This window comes from Cyprinodon tularosa, unplaced genomic scaffold (genome assembly GCF_016077235.1).
Source record: "Cyprinodon tularosa strain WSP-4 unplaced genomic scaffold, ASM1607723v1 ctg648, whole genome shotgun sequence".
In the NCBI taxonomy this organism is placed as follows: domain Eukaryota; kingdom Metazoa; phylum Chordata; class Actinopteri; order Cyprinodontiformes; family Cyprinodontidae; genus Cyprinodon; species Cyprinodon tularosa.
The window spans coordinates 15,701-36,484 of record NW_024039394.1 but is presented as its reverse complement, the minus strand read 5'-3'; the positions used below and the strand labels follow the sequence as shown (position 1 = coordinate 36,484).

The window sequence follows — 20,784 nt, the reverse complement described above, 5'->3', positions numbered from 1 at the left end:
CGCTTTGTCATTTTCTCCTCCTCTCTGGGATTCAGGGAGTGAATGAAAAACAGCCTGAGCCGACAGCTCGGTGATAAACCCGGCCTCTGCTGTCGGCCCCAGCCTCCGACCCGCTCTCCGTCTGCGCCTGTTAGGGCCCGACTCACCGAGCGGCTACAAGGAGACCCTTAAAACCCAACATGGAGGAGCTCTGACAAGAGGTTTATTAAAAATTTTATAAGGAGGAGGGGATAGAAAACAATCCCATTTATGTCACACAAATGTTTTCCACCAATAAGGAGGCTGCTGGGTTGGATTTAAATTCCCCAGATTTCTGATTTATTCAGCTAAACCAGCTATGATATGGAGGTTTAACGATTGGATATAAACTACTAATATTGAGAATAAAATCATCACATTATGGAAATAAAGTGGTATCTTTGTGGGAAATAAAGTTAAAGTCTACATTTGCTCTCATCATATAAAAAAGTCCTGATTTTTACCTTTTAATTTGTTTTATTCTTGGATTTTCAACCTCATTGATTCCGGGTTTCTGCCCCATGGATACTCTATAAATTTCCTCTATGATGTAGATATTTAATGCTGAAGATGATCAGCTGGAGATGATGACTTATTGGTTTGTAGAGAACGGGAGTTTTGCTTAAGCTGAGGCTTAATCTCTGCAGCTTTCTGCTTCCTGCGGTCCTTTTTTAGAGCTTTTTTCCTCCATTTCCGCCTGTCGCCCTTTTACCTCCCGTGCCTGGGCTTGCCTCTCTGTGGGAGCGGAGGGTTGCAGGGGATGGCTACAGAGCTCCGCTCGGCACCGTTGATCTGACGCCCCATGCTTCCATGTTTCCAGGTGTCACATATGCTGCAAAGGGCTACTTCGACGCTCTGGTGCGGATGGGCGAGATGGCCAGCGAAAGCCAAGGCTCTAAGGATCTCGGTGAGTCCTGGTAGAGTCAGCGGTTCCCCTGGTGAGGTGGAGGGGGCGGGGCTTGGATGGGATGGCAGAAGCAGCTGATCACCAACCTTCAACCAGGCAAACACACCACCAAAAAGCTTTTGCTGTCCGGTTGGAGCGCTCTCCATCTCTGCTGTCCCCTTCACCTTCTACGTGTTTGAGGAGCAGTCCCCCCCCCCCCCCCCACTGAGCTCATCATACGCTGTGTTTGTCTGGTCTGGCTTGGATTGGGTCTGGTTCCGCTCAGTCGGCTGCTCAGCGGCGGCGATGGGAGCCGAGGCAGCAGGTGGACTGAACATTGTTTGGGAGGAAGTTGTGTTGCAGCAGCAGATCCGTTAACATGGCAGGATGTGCAGGAAGTCAGTCCTGGATGCAGATTCTTGTTTCTTATGTCTGGTTCTGATGTGGAACAGAAGCAGGAGAGTCAAAGGGTTCCTGAGATTCAGTTTTTATACCTTTTAATACCTTCCTTCAGAGCATTGTTTCATTTAAAGACACCATCCAGGGCGATTATGCAGAAAACCATTCTTTTTCACCAGTATTTTATTTAGATTTTCCTTTGCACTAACCCCAAGGAGATGTTTCACCGCAGGCTTTCAGTTATGAAAGCTTGTTTGAAAGGAGTCCATTGTTGCAGGATTTTAGTGTAACTTTTGTAAGAAAAAATGGCTTACTTCTGCTTGCATGCATGGATCTGCGTGGTAACGGCACCTTTCGGCAAACCCACTGGGTTAGGGTTAGGCTGCTACCTAAAGAGCTGGAGTGAGAAATGTAGGCTTTTAATCTCGCCAAATGTAATCGCACCATAGCTCCAGTTACACTATATTTACACTACACTTTAGAAACCGTGCCGACATCAGTCTGAGCACGGTAACCCAGATAACTGAGTGTAAATGGCAAAAACTGAACCAGTTTAGCTACCAGATCTGCTCGGGTCCTGCTTCCTGCCAGAGATGTTAAGCCACACAATTGGCTGAGCGTCGCCACATGATGTAAAACACTGGTTGCCACAACGATGACATCACGCAGCATCAGGGTGCCGAGTCAGGAGCATCTGCAGCGTTAGCGTTTCTAATGACCGATTCAGTTTTACCTGATCGATAACAAAACTGAAAAAATGTGTTTCTGGTGAACAAAGTAACTGTTAGACCGTGATATAAAGAGCTGGGTAGCGCTGTGGCTAGCTGTAGCTAACAGGTTAGCCTCACTAAGCTACACTACTTTTAAATTCGTGACAACCGTTCGTTTTCTACAAGTAGAATGACTGTTTTCTTTGTCTAAAAGCTCTACGAAAGTCATATTTAAGATGTTCATTTTGTCCTCTGCCCTCAGATCTTAATAAAAAGAATAAAAATAAACTGAGAATTTTTATGTCTCCTTTTTAAATATCAGAGCTCAGTCTGTCTTAAAGCAAGACTTTCCTTCCAGACTGACAATGATTGTTTTCTACTTTCTGCTGCTTTAGATCGATGATTAAATGTGAAATAATAGCAGATATAGCTAATAAAATGCTAAGACTCCAATAGAGATTTGATCCTTAAGAAACGGGCGCAATACAGTTTTTACGAGCGGAGTTGCCATATGATGAGGTCATAAGAAGGGGCGGGGCTCCGAGCAGATCTGACTCGTTGTTTCCTGCGTCTGGAAGCCCTGATTAGACGATCGTTTGTCGTTTCCACTTCCCAAAAGCCGACTCTGTCAAGTAAATTCACCAAAGGCTGCCTTCTTCGCCTGACCCTCCGCAAACTTCCTCAATGATACAGGCTCCACCATGTTGGTTTGTTTTCCTCTAGAGAGCAGTAGTACCATAGATCGCCAGTAGGAGGCGAGGAACCGTGATACCACGGTGCTTAAATGCTTGTAAGGAACCGAGCTCGGCACGGTTAACTGATCCAAGCTCGGCACGTTTTCAAAAGGTAGTGGAAATAGAGCTTATAATTAAGTTCCTCTGCGATTTGAAAATTGCCTTTTTTGAAATTGCAAAAGCAATTAATTGCCCAGCCTTATTTTATACCCATTGTAGCTGCGATCAGAGGCACTTCTTTCTGCACTGATCGTCTTTTTATCGATACCTTTGCTTAGTTTTTGATATAACTTTTTTAATGTTCTGTATTTTATTTGTATAAATGTGCAGAATAGTTTTAGTGATGTTTGAGCCCCCCCCTCCATCCAAGTGTCTCCATTTTCCACAGCTTCGTTGCTTCCATGTTTTCGGCGCTGCATGGCTGTGCGTTCAGAGGGTTGCTTGTTGTGCTTCTTGTTTTTTTGTTCAGTTCTTCTTTTTTATTTTTGGCAGCTTAAACGTGACTCAGTCGCTCCATAAAGCTTCGCTCTGCCTTCAGTGGAAGCAGAATGGATGATCAGCTGCTGGTTGTGCATCCTGAGGGGATGGATGCTGCATGGTCTGTTTCTTTAAGGTTTTTATTGGTGAATAGAAACTAAATTCTCATTATTAATCTACATTGCACAAAAAATAATATCTAAATAAACCCCTTTTTCTTAAAATAAGTGATTTTTTTCTTAAAACTGAGGTGGAAAGTAAGAAAACTTTGCCAATGGAAGAAGACAATTTACATTTAAAATAAGAAACAACAATTGCATTGTGTTATTTCTATTGCATATTATCTAATTATCTTATTTTAAGAGTAAAAATCCTCATTCATTGGCAAATCATCTTATTTACCAACTCAAATTAAGGGTAAATACACTTATTTTAAGAAGTTTTGACTTATTTCTTGATCGTTTTTCCAGTGTATCTCCAAACCTAAAGCTATCTATAGAGCAAAGATAGATAAGCAGATTTCCCTGGAAGTATTTGATAGACTGTAATCAGAATATAAATGTATTTAAACATGAGGGGAGTTTTTATCGATGTAATTCCCTCCTTTATTTACCTGGTTTGTTGAGTTCAGGGACTCTTTTCCATGACAAACAGACGCTGTGCCCGGGCTCCAGGATTTCTCTCCGTTCTGCTGTAGGTCAGGAAACACAGAGCGCTTTGTTCTCAGATTATGTGGCAGCATTCCTCAGCCTGGCAGACTTAATTAGTAGATAACCAGGATTATGGATTTGTATCAAAGGTAAAGTTTGCTGGCCGTTGCTTGGTCATCCATGCACATTTTTCCCTCTTCATAAGTGATTTTGAATTCTTTTTTATTGCATAAGTGAAACGAAGTTCTCTGCAGCATGAAGTCCCTCACAATGAAACGTATGACAGTATTATGATGATACATGGTTTGCACAGGGATGTGAAGACGTTTAGAGGAAGAGATGCTTTCATCAAACTGGGTCTAAATAAAAACAGTCTCAGGTTGAATGAATGAAATGTAGATTTTATTTATTTTTTTTTTTTATACTCATGATATAAAAAAGACGAGCTTTTTTCATTCCAGCAACGAGAGAATTATAATTGCTTTACACGAGTCAGACTGAAAGGAAAACATTCAAACCGATAATATGAAGCCTGAAACCAACCAAATCGTTCCTGCAGTCTGCTGGTGTCTGTTCAGCAATTCGTTTGAGTTCTACACCAGACAATAAATAAATAACAAAAATAAATAAGTAAAATAAACATCTAATAACTTAAAAAAATAAGACGATTAAAAAAAGTGATAAATTGATGAATTGATAATGATAGAAAACATAGAAAAATGGTAAAAAGATAACAGTTATCTTAAAGGAAAATTCTAGTCAGCAAGGAATCAAGGATCTTTATTTATACCTAAAACTAATATGTTCACAGTGATTTAATGCATTTATTGTTAATCAGTAAAAAATTTAAAACAATAATTTTCGTTGCGATCACTGAGTCTGGGAGTGGCCATTTTGGCCCAAATATAGTAGCCCCTCCCTCCTGCCATCTTCCAGCAGTGACGTCACGGTGCGGTAAGCCTAGCGCCATTCTCCCCGCTTTACAAGCTAAATCAATGGGAACTACTAGACACATCTGCAATCAACAACAATTATTGAAGATTTCCAGAGGACTTCACCATTGAAATTCACCAGAGCTATAGTGAAACTGACAATGCCCACGTGCATGGCAGCTGGATGCTGGAATACATCGGGTAAAAGTGAAAAAAAAAGAGTTATTCCACCTTTCTGATTCCTGATCCTCCACGGACGGGTTGGTCGTTGGATCGCCAACTTGAAGAGGGAGGATTTGCCATCGAACTTCTGGCCAGAGAAAAAACCCGTAATATGTAGCCAACATTTGGAAGAAGAATGTTTTCAAGATGACTTGGATAATAGCGCGTTGTGACAAACACCAGATACAGCACTGGGACTTGATCAACAGCCGATAAATATAAATATATATATAAAAAAATGCACCAAAGGCATCTCTCTAACATCTATAAATATCAGTTATTCTGGTTCTCTGTGTTCTCAACAATAGGAAAGCATTCAATAAATAGATGTTTGAGCTCATTTTTGGAGAATACAAAAACCTATTGAAAGCGTTCAGGTGGAGTAACTGTAGATCCATCAGCCCCCACCCTCAGAGCGCCCCCCCAACTTTCATCACTAAGTTACACCCTCGATACAATGACTAGAAATAATGAAGAGGAATGTGTCTCCTCTACGGGGCTCCTGGTTTATTTAGAGCTAAGTTCTTTCCTTGCTCTCCTGAACTGACGCCACGGCGCCACGAGAGTCCGAACAGGAAGAGGAAAGGATGCCTCACGGTTTCATTCAGTGGATCCTGATTTACGCAGTGCTGTCATACTTTGACCAACTGCTCTGCTTTCCAGAGACGGTGTGCAGAGAAAAGGAGTGATTCCTTTACTGCGGAGTGGAGCATCATCCCACTCATCTGCTCCTCTTTCACTGCACCGTGTGTCTGCAGACGGCCACGCATTGATGTGGGAGCTGATGCAGCCCTGAGAGAACACGCCGACTCTGCACACGTTTCCAAAAATAGACGAAATAAAATGCCACACCGACGGAGAACGAGAGGAGACGGAATACGACGCTCCATCCGCAGCCCAAAAATGGTTTGTCGGTGATGTCGTTATGACTGGAAAGGACACCGTCCATCTTCCGTTTACTATATATGGGCATGGGGATGAGGGAAACGAGGAAGCTCCTGCAGTTCCGGCTCCGCTCTTGGACCATAAAAGGGAAATCCAGTCCCTGGGAGACATGGGAATTTATTCAGGTCTTTTTTTTTTTCTTGTAAAGGAATGAAGGAGGCATCCCTGGTGCGTCTTTTTTTTAGCTAATACACTGCAAAAAACCTTCTGCAAATGAGTAGAAATTTCTTTTTGAGAAGGAAAATAAGATTATCTGCCAGTGGAATGTGCATGTTAACCATTAAAATAAGGCAATTAGTTATTATACACTTGAAATAAGTGACTGCAGTTGTTGTTTTCTTATTTTAAGTGTACATTTTCTTATTCCATTGGCAAACTGACTCTCTTATCTGCTCAAATTAAGAAAAAAATGCACTTATTTTAAGAAAAATTGACTGGCTTATTGAGGTTATTAGAATCTGTTTCTGTTCAGTTTTTAAACCCAGACAGAATTTTGTGTTTTCCTTTTTTTCCTTTCAAACACTTTGAAAGGAAAATTAATTTTATCAAATGTCTAAATGGTTCATCTCCTTATCTAAACATTTATAAATGGATAGGCTGAAACATTTAGGAAAAATGTAATCTTACCAACCAAATGTTCATTTATATAAATTTCTATGGTTGGCTCCAGCATTCGGTCTTCTGGGCTCTAATGATTGAAAAAGTAAAACATGATTCTTCATGAAATTAAGGCCTTGTCATGTGAGCTGTTAAAAAATCAGGAGGCAGTGTGAAAACAGGGGTTTTAAGCTTTTATTTTTTACTTTTACCAAACACCTTTTTAAAATGAAAATCAATAAATAAGTATGATTGCATAAAAAACATGAATTTTACTAACATGCTTATTAATGTAATTAATGTCGTCATAATATGGTAAGTTAAATTTGTAACCCTTCTCATATTAACTTTAAAAATATCAATAGATGATGATTTGATTACTTTTCTACCAGCCTCCCTTTTTATTTATTTATTTGTCTTACTAATTGCAAAGGTTTGCACAAGAGTTTGACTTGTGTGTATGCGCATTTGGATGTAGCATTAGCATCATTAGCGGTTAGCCATGGTTGGCTTCCATTGTTGTTTTATGCAAATGATAAAAAGGTAGACAGCCTGCAACACTTACAGACTGTCTGCAGGTCTACCTAAATGGTTGAGGTAATAGCAAGGCGCGCTACTTTTAGTTTGATGATGGCAAAACCGGCTAAAGTTAGCTTGGTGATAGCAAGGCGCATGGCACACAAGTTTTAACAGCGTAGAGAAAATCAGATTTCTGGGTGGTCTTTAACAGCACTCAAAGAAGATATTTAAATAAACAATTCGCCTTCTAAACTGAAAAGCTTGCCTAAAGGGAAGCGGCCGTTCCAAACGTTGCATTTCCGAATTCTCCCAGTGGTGCCCGACTTTACACGAGTGAATAAAGTGAATGTGATTGGTTGATTATCAAAGGGACGGGATTGTTGTAGCGGAAGGTTCGCAAGCAAGTTAGATTGTGGCTGGTTTGTTGGAAGCATCTTGCTAACCAGTTAGCAACTTAGTGCTAGCAGGTTCCCAATGGGAAATTCCATTGGGACCAAGTAGCACTAAATTGGTGCCTTAGAAACGACGCTGTCAAGGAACGCTATGGACAGCGGAAACATGCAAGAGGAGGAGAGTTTAGTGTCGGAGGTCGTGGATGAGTCTCCTCCGTCTCCTTTCAATGGAGCGCTCACAGAGCTCAGAGTATTAGGTTAAAAGTTCTCTTTTCTGTTGCCGTTGTTCAATAAAGGTATGTTTTAAGATAATTTGAGGCTATATGGCCCATGTGTCAATTTAATGTGTAATTTAAAAAAACATTTCCGAAGTTGAGAGGACGGTGGCAACCAGCGAAGTACAGAGGGTAGCGGCAACCAGGGCTGTTAGCCTGTCCCAAGCAGCCAGGGCTAACGCTAGCCCGTCCGCAGCAGTCAGGGCTAACGTTAGCCCGTCCGCGGCAGCCAGGGCTAACGTTAAGCCAGTATGATTTTACATTTAAATATATTTTCCCTACGACTTTAAGATAAGTGGTTTCCTAATGTTAGCACAGAGAGGTGACTAGCTAGTATTTTTATTTTCATCACAATAGTTTTGTAATGTATAGTTGTTTTTATACTTAAATAGGTTTGAATTCAGTGTCAAATTGTTTGAATAAATCAAAATCCCCCCCCAAAATGTGCGGTTTAAAAAGTTTTCATCAAATTGACAAAAACTAAAAGGCTAATCAGCAGCTTTAGGCAAAATTTTAAGTTTTTTGATTATCCAGGTTCATTATTTAATGTCAGTTAGGCAAATTTAATGTAAAAAAAAAAACAGCTCTGGATCAAACCGTTATTAGACCAACATTGAAAGTAATGCTTATTGAGTTAAACTTTATATTTAACATTTCAGGATTCACCGTTTTGAGATTTTAGTTAATTAACACACTTAGGAAACTCCTTCTGTCCTTCTTCCTCTTTTTTTCTGTTGCCAAGAGAAAAAAACTGTTATTTTCACCTCATTAAATCAATTAAGAGTTTGGTCAGATGAGCAAATTAGTTAGAAGAGGGTTTTAACCATTTAGAGCAGAGAGTCGACCAAAAGCATTTTCTCTTTCTCCCTTTTTTTCTGACCTCTTCTTACAGGATGGATTAGTGGTATTTTACATTATATTGGGTGGTATTGGAAAAAAAACATTTTAAACATATCTATTTCCTTTGTATCAAAAAGATAAAGACCTTATTTGACAAAAGTAGTTTAATCATTCCAAGCTGCGATGCTCGGCGTGAGCCGCAGAAATTAGCTCCTGCTTTGAAGCGAAGGTAAACAGCCCTGGAGATTAAAGGAATAATGAGGAGACTGATGAATGAGGGGAAGAAAACCTAAAACAATGTTTGGGTGAGCCTCACATATTTTCCTTGGAGAAGTTCTTTACATGATCCCTCATCATTGAAACGATCTAAGAAGGAAAACTGACCTCAGCTCGACCCTAATTTTCTGAGCTGACGGCGGCTGAATTTCCCCTGAGCTCGGAGGCAATCTGAACGGTGTTGATGTTTACTCTGTATGCAGGCTGACGGCCACCAGCGCCCTTTGTTTTATTTTATTTCCATATAAGCACCGTATGTGTCTCTCTTTCACAAATGTGACTTCAGTACACAAATTAGTATGTCTTAAATTATTCTAAATTGACCAAGAAACACAGAATGAATCCTTAACCAATGAGAAGCCTGTGTTCAGAAAGGGGCAAATCGGTCTTTCCTTTTTACACTGCAAAAAATGTAAAGTCAACTTTGCTTAAAATAAGTGCATTTTAAGTGAAAAATGCTCATTTAATTGGCAGATCTTCTCATATTAAGTGGAAATGCATTTAGACTTTACTCATTTTCAGAACCTTTTTCAATTCAGTTCAGTTTATTTCTATAGCACCGATTCTATGGAAGTAAATCTGTGTCGCTGGGATTTGAATTTAAAATGCCACTGAAATTTAAATGTTGTATGTTTGTACTTTCTGTTTCAGTGTTAAAATATATTCACAACACATTTTTGACCTAAAAAAAATTGTCATTATTTCTACACAGTTGAAATTTCATTTGTTATTTTCTCTTCAAGCTAAAAATTCACATTACTATTTCAAAGTGATTACATTTTCAATACTTATTTTTCAGGTAAATTTTTCAGTGTTAAAAAAAAATCTGCAATTCAACCTTTCAAAATTCAAACTCAATATTTTCAGCCTCCTGAGATTCAACTGGCTCTATTTACTGTCTTAAATTCGGCGTCTAAATTCAGTGTAAAAAGGGAAGGGTTACTTCAGGTCACAGACATTAGCAATGGATCGTGGCGTCCAACACCCAGCCAATCCCGTTATGTTGTGGCGCTCATACGGAAGCAAAACCAGCATCACGGAACCGGTCATGCAAGCTAACGCTAACTCAACGGTGAGTTTATTACTTAAATTTTTCTGTAGTTGAGTTGTTTATTAGTTGTTGAGTTATTTATTGGTTGAGTTATTAGTTATTTATTAGCTGCTGTTGCATTAAATAATTTATAATTATTTTAAGCAACAGCAGGTATTCATTTTTAGCCCCGCCCCCTAATGGCCGCCATCATTGGAAACTAGAGGCTCAGACCTTTCCAAGGAGGGGTCAGAGGTCATTGTGCGACCAGTTCAGGTGATGGAACCGACATGCGTTATATAAGCTTGCTCTGTTATTCTTATTTTCTATTAGTTTGGTGAATTATTGGTAAATTTCAATGAAACAACGACTAAATCTTAGGAGCAAAGAAACGATCCAAAAATGGAAATTAGCATATTTGTATGAGCAGATTCCCTTTTATGAGAAAAAGCATTTTTGCACACATTGTCCCATTTCCTCCTAGCACTCTGTTCAGTAAAACCTCTGAGAAACAAACACGCTTCAACTTATTCAGTCCAAATCTGCTTGAGGTTTAGTCAAGATGTGGATCTATAACGTCTGAGGGTTCATCCAGAGTTTAAAATTGGTTTCCATGGTGTTTTGCAGAGTTTATTTTTTGAAAAAACAAGTTGGCCAGGCTAAATATAAATTTTTTCTTTGTTTAATCACCTAGAAATCAGACATGGTGACATTTAAAATTCTGGTTCAACCTGAAAAATATTCCTCAGTGCCTTTCTCTCATACAAATACAAACAATTGTTTTTACAATTTATAGTTTGGGAGCTGGACTTGCTTTAATTCACATTTAATTTCAGGTGGAATTTGCCCCTCAGACCCTTAGGACTTAAGGGTTTAAAGTTTTTATTAAAACAGGAACAAACTCGAGCGTCTGCTGAGTGATGGAGACGTGTCATTGAACGGCTCCACACCACTAATGTAGCTTTCCCTGTTGGTTTTTGGGTTATTAGAAAGTCCTTGTCCTTGAGTCACCTCAGGTGGTTTCTGGGGACTTAGAGGAATGGAGAAAGAAATGAGACGCATAATGAAGGGATAAACACAGGAGCTGGAGGAAAGCGACAAGTTCCCGGCTCATTAGCAGCTTTCAGACCGTCTCTGTAGCAAAGCTAGGAGCCAGCGGACGCCCGGCACCCTGACCCTCCTCACCTGGCCTCCATCCCTTCATCTGGCCTCACCTGTTCAGTGCTGCATTCCTCAGCCTTTAAACAAGCACCCTGTGATGTCAGAGCGCCTGGCAGGCAGCAGTGGGCGTCGCTAAGGGACTGTGCGTGTTTGATTTAGCAAGTAATGGTAATGAGCTGCTAATGTAGCTTCAGTAATGGGCTGGACTGAAAGGACCTTGAGGTGTCGGATTGTTCTGGAACCAAATGTTAAGTTAATGAAGCCCATAATGATGTGAAGCGCACCGACTCCACATGCAGAAATAAATTAGTTGGTAAATCTTTGCAGAAAAGCTCCGTTTTTCTTTTTATTTGGACACCCTGGAAAAAATCAAAATCTAGATCAGTCATTTTTTCTTAAAATAAGTGCATTTGTTCCTGAATTGAGCAGGTAAAAGAGACATTTTGCCAATGGAACAAGATGATTCAAATTTAAAATAAGAAAACATCATTTAATTGTCTCATTTCAAGTGCATTTCATCTAAAAATCTTATTGTAAGAGTAAAATACTCATTCCATCGGCAGATCATCTCATTTACCTACTCAAATTAAGGGTAAATACAATTAATTTAAGTAATTTTTTACTTATTTCCAGTACAGAAAGCAGGTTGATGTCTGAACATGATGTCTCTGAGCTGTAAAGCTGTCAGCCATGATGGATCTGACTACTTCATCTCACAACTTCCTCTGCAGACAAACGAATGACGGCAGCAGAGCAGCTGATGGATCACACTTTAGAAAAATCTTTAGGTACCGATTCTTCCTGCTGTGGTGGTGAAAACACGGAGCGTTGGGTGCCAGGAGTTTTATTGACCGCATGTCAAAACCTGAAAGATTATCAGGTTTTATTTCTGTTGTTCGTTTTGTGCTTCAGATGATATTTCCTTCATCAGCCTCCGTGGAACGTCTTCACTGCGTCCGTCTCATGGATCTTCCCTCTAGTTTGAGAAATAAAGTAATCAAGCGAAGGTTGTAGATAACATCGGTTTGAGTCAATAGTCATTTAAAGAGAGCGTGATGGCTCTATTGATATGAGAGCAGCAACCAGGAGGAGCTTTTAGTGGGAGAGATGGTTCACATTTTAAAACACCAATCCTGCTTTTGGTGTTTTGACATTTGTACCTACACCCAGGGGCGGATTTAGGAAATGTGGGGCCCTAGGCAAAGACAGGCAGAGCCATTCTCCAGATAGAGAAATGTTAATAGAATAGACATCCATTATCTGTTCTAGGTTGTGTCCCTCTCTTCTTGTCCCTTTTCTTCTTGTTTTCCTCTCTATGTTTTGTACTCAGCTGACTTTTCATGCTGTCTCTAAAGGAATGAAAGATTTTTTCCAAGCACTAAGCTCACTTAGCTGATTGCTCCTTCCTGTGTTTCCAAAAAGGCCAAAGTAAATAACCCAGTCCTTCTTTTCACTGTAGACAAGCCATGATCTGCTTATCTGTTCTCCATTTTTCATTTGGATGAAATAATAGCTGCATGAATCATGACAGCAGACAAGATAGAGGAGAGCAGGAGGCGGGGTTACCAATCTACTCGCTCTGGAGAGCAGAGTTCGCTGCTTTTAGATGTTGTCTCCAAAGTCTCCAGTAGCAGAAAAAAGTCGCTAGATTTGGCGCTAGGAGCTTTTTAGAAATCAAAGTGCTAGAGGGGTCTGAAAAGTGGCTAAATATAGCGACTAAAGCGCTAAGTTGGCAACACTGCTCTTTGCATGGTTTGTTTTCAAATGGTTTGCTGCTGTCTGTTTGGACCTTTCTGAACATGTGCAGCAAATGGACTGATCCAATATGGTGGACACTGAAGGGGGGGGTCTGATTGCATTTTAGTGAAATGATTTTTATCAAAAACATCATTAATGCCTAAACCCTTCAAGCTGTTTGGATGCACACTGATCCATGCAGTATTTACCAAAATGAAAACCCAGACAAGCACGGCAGTAACGGTTTCCATCATATGAGGGCAAATCTCCCTGCTGAACCTTGCTCTCTCTTCACTGCAGCTTTCTTTGGATTAGAGCTGCTAGTTTGCTCTGGGGGTGTTTAATACGGTCCCCTGTAGGGACGCATGCTGCATAAAACACCCTCCTTCACACAGTCGTTAACTCCCTGGCTCTCTGCAGAGCGTGGAGCTGAATGGCAAGAGGACGGGGTAATAAACCCAGATGTTAGCTCTGTCCTTGGGTGGGACCTGATGGATAACGGCCTCCTTTCCCCTTGCAGATACAATCACACAAAGAAAACTTGGCTGAGTTTGGTGCTTGTTTATGCTAAAATCCTCAGAGGTTCATTTCCTTAAAATCAAAAAATATGAAACGTTGTAAAAGACGCTGCGATGAGATATAGATGGAAAATTACAAGGTGTTCTGTTTAAAACAGCAGCATTGAAAACCAGCCAAACTTTCCAGTTATTTAGCAAACAGAGGCAGTGGTTGTGCTTCCTTTAATCGATCCACCTGTGCACTCAGAGTGGACAACAACAACCTGCTTTACCTTCTAGTTAAGCCTCAGATGTTGAGATCTGCTCTGATTAACGGTAAGCAGCTTATTTCTGCTGAATAGAAGTCCCATATTTCACAAGGCAAGGAGGGCAGATTTTTGGATTAGGTGCAGGCGACAAAACAAGAACATGCATCCATAACCACAGAATGTCCGAACATTCATTTGGTTTCTGCAACCAGCTGAATAATGTCCATTTTATCAAACTGAGGTCTAGGCTTTGGCCTTTAATACCAGTTCATCACAGCTGCCTTTTAAAAAAATGTGTACTTAGAAATGCTAACTTCAAGCTCCAGATGCAGCGTTATTTTTACTGATGGCTTATGGCTTGTTTGGGTCACCAGCTGATGGCTTGGTACATTTAAAGGTCCTAAATGCTTTTTTAAAGGAAAAGTCGCTCATATTCAGAATTCAAACTTCTGAAAGTTCTTTAAATCTGAGATTATTATGTTTTTAAATCAGAGTAATTTTCATGTGAATGTGCTTTACTGGAGGCATCCATGTTTGTCAAAGAACACTACTGCCACCTACTGGTTAGTGACGTCACGGTGCGGTATCGGCTGTTGATCAAGTCCCAGTGCTGTATCTGGTGTTTGTCACAACGCGCTATTATCCAAGTCATCTTGAAAACATTCTTCTTCCAAATGTTGGCTACATATTACGGGTTTTTTCTCTGGCCAGAAGTTCGATGGCAAATCCTATGATGGAGTATTAGGGCCAGGTTAGAGATTTTTATTTTATTACGAGAATAAACTCTTAATATTATGAGAATAAAGTTGTAATATAATGAGAATTAAGTCTTCATACAACAACCCGTTTCAGAAAGAAAGCTTGTAGCTCCGCCCAGCAGATGACGGCCGACCAGCTCCACCAATCAGCAACCAGAGTCCACTTTGACATACTGCCCAGTTTGATGCTGCTGCTAAAAGATTTCCTGATTTGTCAAACTGATGCTAAAGTAGAACTTCACATGATTCTCCACATCCCTCGAAAGGGCTTCTTGGAAGAGGTGTCATAAAATACAACTTTATTCTCGTAATTTTATGACTTTATTCTCGAAATTGATGGAAAGAAATCTCTAGCCTGGCCCTAATACTCCGTCGTACAAATCCTCCCTCTTCAAGTTGGCGATCCAACGACCAACCCGTCCGTGGAGGATCAGGAATCAGAAAGGTGGAATAACTCTTTGTTTTCACTTTTACCCGATGTATTCCAGCATCCAGCTGCCATGCATGTGGGCATTGTCAGTTTCACTATAGCTCTGGTGAATTTCAATGGTGAAGTCTTCTGGAAATCTTCAATAATTGTTGTTGATTGCAGATGTGTCTAGTAGTTCCCATTGATTTAGCTTGGAAAGCGGGGAGAATGGCGCTAGGCTTACCGCACCGTGACGTCACTGCTGGAAGATGGCAGGAGGGAGGGGCTACTAGATTTGGGCAAAAATGGCCGCTCCCAGACTCGGTGATCGCAACGAAAATTATAATTTTTATTTTGTTTTACTGATTAACCCTAAATTCATTCAATCAGAGCAAACGTATTAGTTTTAGGTATAAATAATGATCCATTGATCGCAACAAAAATTTCTGTTTTCATTTTTTTACTGATTAACGGTAAATTCATTAAATAACTCTGAATGTAAATGGTAATGGTAACCCCCCCCCCCCCAGATGTATGTCTTCAGTTTACAACAAGGAACAAATAAACTATTTTTTAGTGAACTATGTTGACGTACATTTAGAAATACAGACACTGGAACATCCGTTTATAAATGTCATCCAAACTGTCATGAAAACTCTTTGCTTGGTCGGTTTTATTGATGTATAATAAACGTCCTGCTCTCTCTCTCTGGGTTCGATGCTCCACAGCGTTCCCTCCTCAGGCTAAAGTCAGCATTAGTCTAATGGCGTGTGATCGAGGCGCTGCGGTTCAGCACGCCTGTCCATGGCGGCCAGCTGTCTGTTAATGGACGGTGTGGAAGTGTGAGCTGGTTGCTCTCCAAGAACCAGTGCAGAGTTTTCTATCATGCACCGGTGCACTCCTCAGAGCCCCGCCCACAGCCTGTGGACGGCGTGTTTGTCTAAAGGTGGATGTGGGGAGTGGGACCTTCTGATGGAAGGCAGGACATGCAGTGATGAACCCTGTCCAGCTGCTTTGCGTTTCTGTCGTCTGCATTTCATGTATTCCTGTTAAACTTTTCTGTCTTTGCAGAAAAAAACAGCTTTGAACCCAAAAAAAAAACGACCCCCCCCCCCCCCCCCCCCCCCTGGAAGTGAGTATCATCTGCATGACCGCAGCACTTCCATTAAGCCTATTAATCCTCCCAGGCAGCCCCCTCTGTCCCCTCAGAATGTCCAGCGTCTCCTGGTGGCCGGTTCGCCGATTGGAAGGAATATATCCGCCATGCGGTGGCGCTGCTGAGCTTATAGCAGCTATAATGCTTTTATAGAAGTTTGTTATTAAAGTCTGATGTCTGTTTAAAGATTTTATTGTTAAACTGCTTTTCTTCTACTGACTTTTTTCATAATTGGCTTAATTTAAAGTCGGGCTGCAACCGATTATTTGGCAAATCCATTCATCTGTCGATTATTCTTCTGACTAAGCAATTAGAACAATTTGAAAAATTCCTTTTTTTAAATCTTAAATGCAAAATGTTGACATATTTTTTTACGATGTTGGAATAATTGCTGCTCTAAGTGGGTCACCCTGTCAGCTAAAGGCAGGTTTTACAGTCTCTATACTCCACTTAACGATTAATCGATTAGTTGACGATTATTTCAATAATCATTTAATCTGATTATTTGTTTAAGCCCAAATTCAAAGTGAAGTCCTAATGTTTATAATTTAACCTTTCAGTTTTTGCCTTTTTCACGGTATTAAATATACAGTTTGTTTCAGTGCCGTGCAAACATCATCACATTGGTGACATTTCAAACACCAACTTCTGTCTGATTTATTGGGATCTAATGTGGAAAAACTAATGAAGGGCTGCGTTAGATACAGTCCCATTAGGTTTTTATTATATTGTTTTTTTTCTGTCCCATTAATTTATCCAATCCCTGATACTGCACTGCACTGCAAAAAAAATTTAATCTACAAAAGCCATTTTTTCCTAAAATAAGTGAATTTTTTTCTTGAATTGAAGAGGAAAATGAGACATTTTGCCAACGGAACGACACCATTTATATTTAAAATAAGAAAAAAAAACTATGCCATTGTCTTATTTGTAGTGCTTGATATCTAATTTTCTTAATCTAAGAGTGAAAAAAACTCATCCCATTGGCAAACAACTCATTTACCTGCTCAAATTAAGGGTAAAAAGTAGGGATGCACGATATTGGGATTTTGGCCGATATCCGATATGCCGATATTTTAAAACTCATGTAGCCGATAACCGATATCGATACCGATGTTAAAGCTGGACAAAAATAAGTAGTCATTGAAAATAGCAGTTTTGTTATCCATTTCTGACACTTTGAAAAATAATATACTCAAATATATTTTCATATGCTGATATCAAATAGATTTTTAAAAATGCGTTATTGATCTATTTTACTTTCAAAATCTCGTGAAATTTCATCGTTCTGTTACAAACTCTCGGGATATTTTGCAAATTCTTGTGAGATTTTGTTAGTAAAATAGATCGATACCACGTCAATATATCAACGTATAAAAATATGGCAACATTTGGTGAATTTTCGGGGGGATTTCGTAGCATAACGATGACATATAGCAATATTTCATTAGTAAAAGAGATTGATATGGTGTTTTTAAATGGCACACTGGAAAAACGATCTACACATAAGTAAAAATGTCTTAAATTAAGTGTATTTACCCTTAATTTGAGCAGGTAAATGAGATAGTTTGCCAATAGAATGAGTATTTTTACTCTTAAAATATGATAATTAGATAAAATGCACTTGAAATAAGACAATGCAATTGTGTTTTCTTATTTTAAGTGTAAATTGTCTTGTTCCATTGGCAAAGTGTCTCTTTTACCTCCTTAATCCACTAACAAATGCACTTATTATAAGTAAAAATGGCTCATCTAGATTTTGATTTTTTCCAGTGCAATATATCAGCATATGAAGATATTGTGATATTTTAATGGATCAATATTTTTCACTCGTCTTTAGAAGTTTTTAGGTCTGTAAAAAAGACGTTTTTGAGGAAGAAGAAGAAGTAGTATTTATTTATTTTTTTTAGACTTTAGAAACTCAGAAGCTGATCAAATATCGGGTTAAATATCGGTGGGGTGGCCGATGTCCGATATTCAGTTTTAAGGCCGATACCGATAGGGGGCCGATTATATCGTGCATCTCTAGTAAAAACACTTAATTTTAGAAATGCTTACTTATTTCTTGATCGTTTTTCCTGTGTTATATATTTTTTTTAAACTGATTTAAATTTTTCTTTTATCACCTCTTCTTGTGATGATAAAAATGCCAGCCTTCATCTAAACCAAAGGAAACGTTATTAACAATGAAAAGAAAATTTTACCATGGATAGTAGATGGAAAAACCATCTAGAAATGAGTAAAAATGTCCTAAATGAAGTATATTTACCCTTAATTTGAGGAAGTAAATAAGATGATTTTCAAATGCAATTAATATTTTTAATCTTAAAATAAGATAATTGGATAATAACCACTTGAAATAAGACAATGTAATTGTGTTTTCTTATTTTAAATGTAAATTGTCGTGTTCCGTTGGTAAAATGTCTCTTTTAATTCCTCAATCCGAGACCAAATGCACTTTATTTTAAGAAAAAATAACTTATTGAGATTTAGATTTTTTTTATCCAGTGTGTGAGATATTGCATTATTGAAGTCTGCTGTGTGAATCTTTGAGGTATTTAGGATGTGAAGCGTCCTGTGAATCAGCAGCATGGGGCTCTTTGTCAATTAGCAGTGTGTCTAAGTGTTTCTTTCTGTGTTTAAAACTCATTTTTATTCTCAGGGTAGTTGGATCTGTCTCTTCAGGTCTCTTCTTTTGCTCAAACTAGATGTTTTTTTGTTTTTTTTTACAATGCATTGCACACACAGAAGAGGCAGCATGTAGGTATCTTAAAGACCTTAGTTGCTGCATGAACCATGTTTTTCTGAATATGTTAATTTCACTTTCTGGGGTCTGCTTTTTGTCGTTCTCCCCTCCTATCTCGTAGCCTAACATACATCTTAATGCATAAATCAGAAAGTTGACGGTTTCTTTTTAAAGTTCTGTTATGAGTTTATGATTTATTCTCTAAGTGATCCGATCTGATGATTTAGCGGTTTGGTTTTAGCACTCTGCAGGTTTTATTAATCTTTGATTTGTCATTCATTTCATCTATGGAGCCTGTTTCTTTTGCTTTCTCACCGTTCTGCAGTTCGTTTGCTCGTCTGTATCACCCCACGGCGCCCCCCCCCCCCCCCCCCCCCCCCACCCCACCCCTCCATCGACACCCGTCTCTCATGCGTTCTGTTTGGCTGCATGTTTGTTGTCCTTTTTCTATTTTTTTGTTTTGTTTTGCACGCTTTATGTTTGTCTGAGGTTGGAACGAGTTAACGTCACACTCTCTCTTCTCTCCTTCTGTTGGTTAATCATGTCTTTGTTCTTTGTTTTCTCTCTGCAGGGGATGTGCTCTTTCAGATGGCTGAAGTGCACAGACAGATCCAGATCCAGCTTGAGGAGATGGTGAGCATGTGCTGACGGTCTTGCTAAAACCAGCCTGGGACTGGGAGCCAAACAGATTGTGGCCTTTTTAGCTTAATGACGTGAAATATTGGATGTCTGAAAAGCAGCCTTTTATCAGGCTGGAGCTCCACTTCAGTAGGATTTGGAAATTGAAGCTGATTATATGTAATTTAAATAGATTTCAGACTGAAACTGTTCTGATGTCGGTTCTTTGTCCAAATCTGAGAGAAAATTGGGCAATTTTGGAGACATTTGCTGTAAACATTCAGCTGATTTACAGATGTTAGATCTAGCCTTCAATCTTTTTTCAAAGTCTGTTTGCAAATGTTCTGGTTCTTTTGGATAATCGGCTGCGGATGCAGCAATATCTGCTTTTAAAACAACAATCAGACGACCGGTCTCATATACTGGGAGGCTGTTTTAAGCAGAGACTCATATTTAGTTTTAGATTCCCTAAATATTCAGAAAAAGTTAAAAAAGAATTCTCTGGACTTTGTTTCCAAGTTTAAAGACGTTTCTCTCTCCAGCTCCTCCTCCATGGTTTCCAGCGGTTAGCTTTATGCTATGATTGTGGGGTATTGCTGAGCTTTCTGTCTTTGTTTTGCAGCTAAAGTCTTTCCACAACGAGCTGCTGACGGAGCTGGAGAAGAAGGTGGAGCTGGACGCGCGCTACCTGAACGTGAGTCCCTCCTTCCTTTGGTCGTAACCTTCAGGGTTGGTTTCAGGGCCACTCACAGCCTCCATCTCTCAGAATCACCTGGACTTTTTATTTTCATTAGTTTTAGGGTCCAGTTTCTGCCTATTTCAAATATTAGGCTCAGCATCATCAGACCTGCTGCAACCGTTTGGTGATCAGCAGCAGACTGGGAATAAAAACCCAAACTTTTCCTTTAACAAACAGCCTGTTTAACGGCCTGTTGGCCTCATCCGCAAACAGCCTTTAAATCAGTTTACGGAGGTAGAAATCTACGTAAACAGAGAGATGCTTTTTATAAGCAAAGTTGGTTTTAATGTTTTTTAATCTGGTGCTTTGATGCCGTTTACAGGCCAAACCCATAAAAAAACATCAAGGATTTATTTATTTATTTTTGCAGTGCATGCTGGGAAGGAGTCAACATGCAAAAACAAACATTCATCAGTTTAGGAATGAGCTAAAATATGACATTTATTCCCTTCATGCCCTTTAAATGAACGACATCAACATTTTTTCTCTCTCATCAGAGCATTTAGCAGAGAAATTAACACGCTGTTGATGTTGGAGTGATATATCCGCTGTGCAAGCACTGCTGTGCCCCTACTGACTTTGTGCTGCCCCCATCAGGCGGCGTTGAAGAAGTACCAGATGGAGCACAAGAGCAAAGGGGAGAGTCTGGAGAAATGCCAGGCGGAGCTGAAGAAGCTGCGCAGGAAGAGCCAGGGCAGCAAGAACCCTTCCAAGTATGGAGACAAGGAGATGCAGGTCAGTGTGTGTGTGTGTGTGTGTATGTGTGTGTGGGGGGGGGGGGGGTGTTTCGTC

The 20,784-nt window shown here is 39.7% G+C and overlaps 1 protein-coding gene across 1 annotated transcript in view; it reads left to right on the top strand.

The window, feature by feature from the left end:
• Nucleotides 1-20,784, top strand: part of LOC119799086 (brain-specific angiogenesis inhibitor 1-associated protein 2-like) — a 55,277-nt gene that overhangs the window by 19,856 nt on the left and 14,637 nt on the right. Inside the window, exons 3-7 of the mRNA XM_038308814.1 lie at nucleotides 839-925; nucleotides 18,638-18,649; nucleotides 19,207-19,268; nucleotides 19,876-19,947; nucleotides 20,590-20,727. Coding sequence (XP_038164742.1) covers nucleotides 839-925; nucleotides 18,638-18,649; nucleotides 19,207-19,268; nucleotides 19,876-19,947; nucleotides 20,590-20,727 — 371 coding nt within the window. The remainder of the gene's footprint in view (nucleotides 1-838; nucleotides 926-18,637; nucleotides 18,650-19,206; nucleotides 19,269-19,875; nucleotides 19,948-20,589; nucleotides 20,728-20,784) is intronic.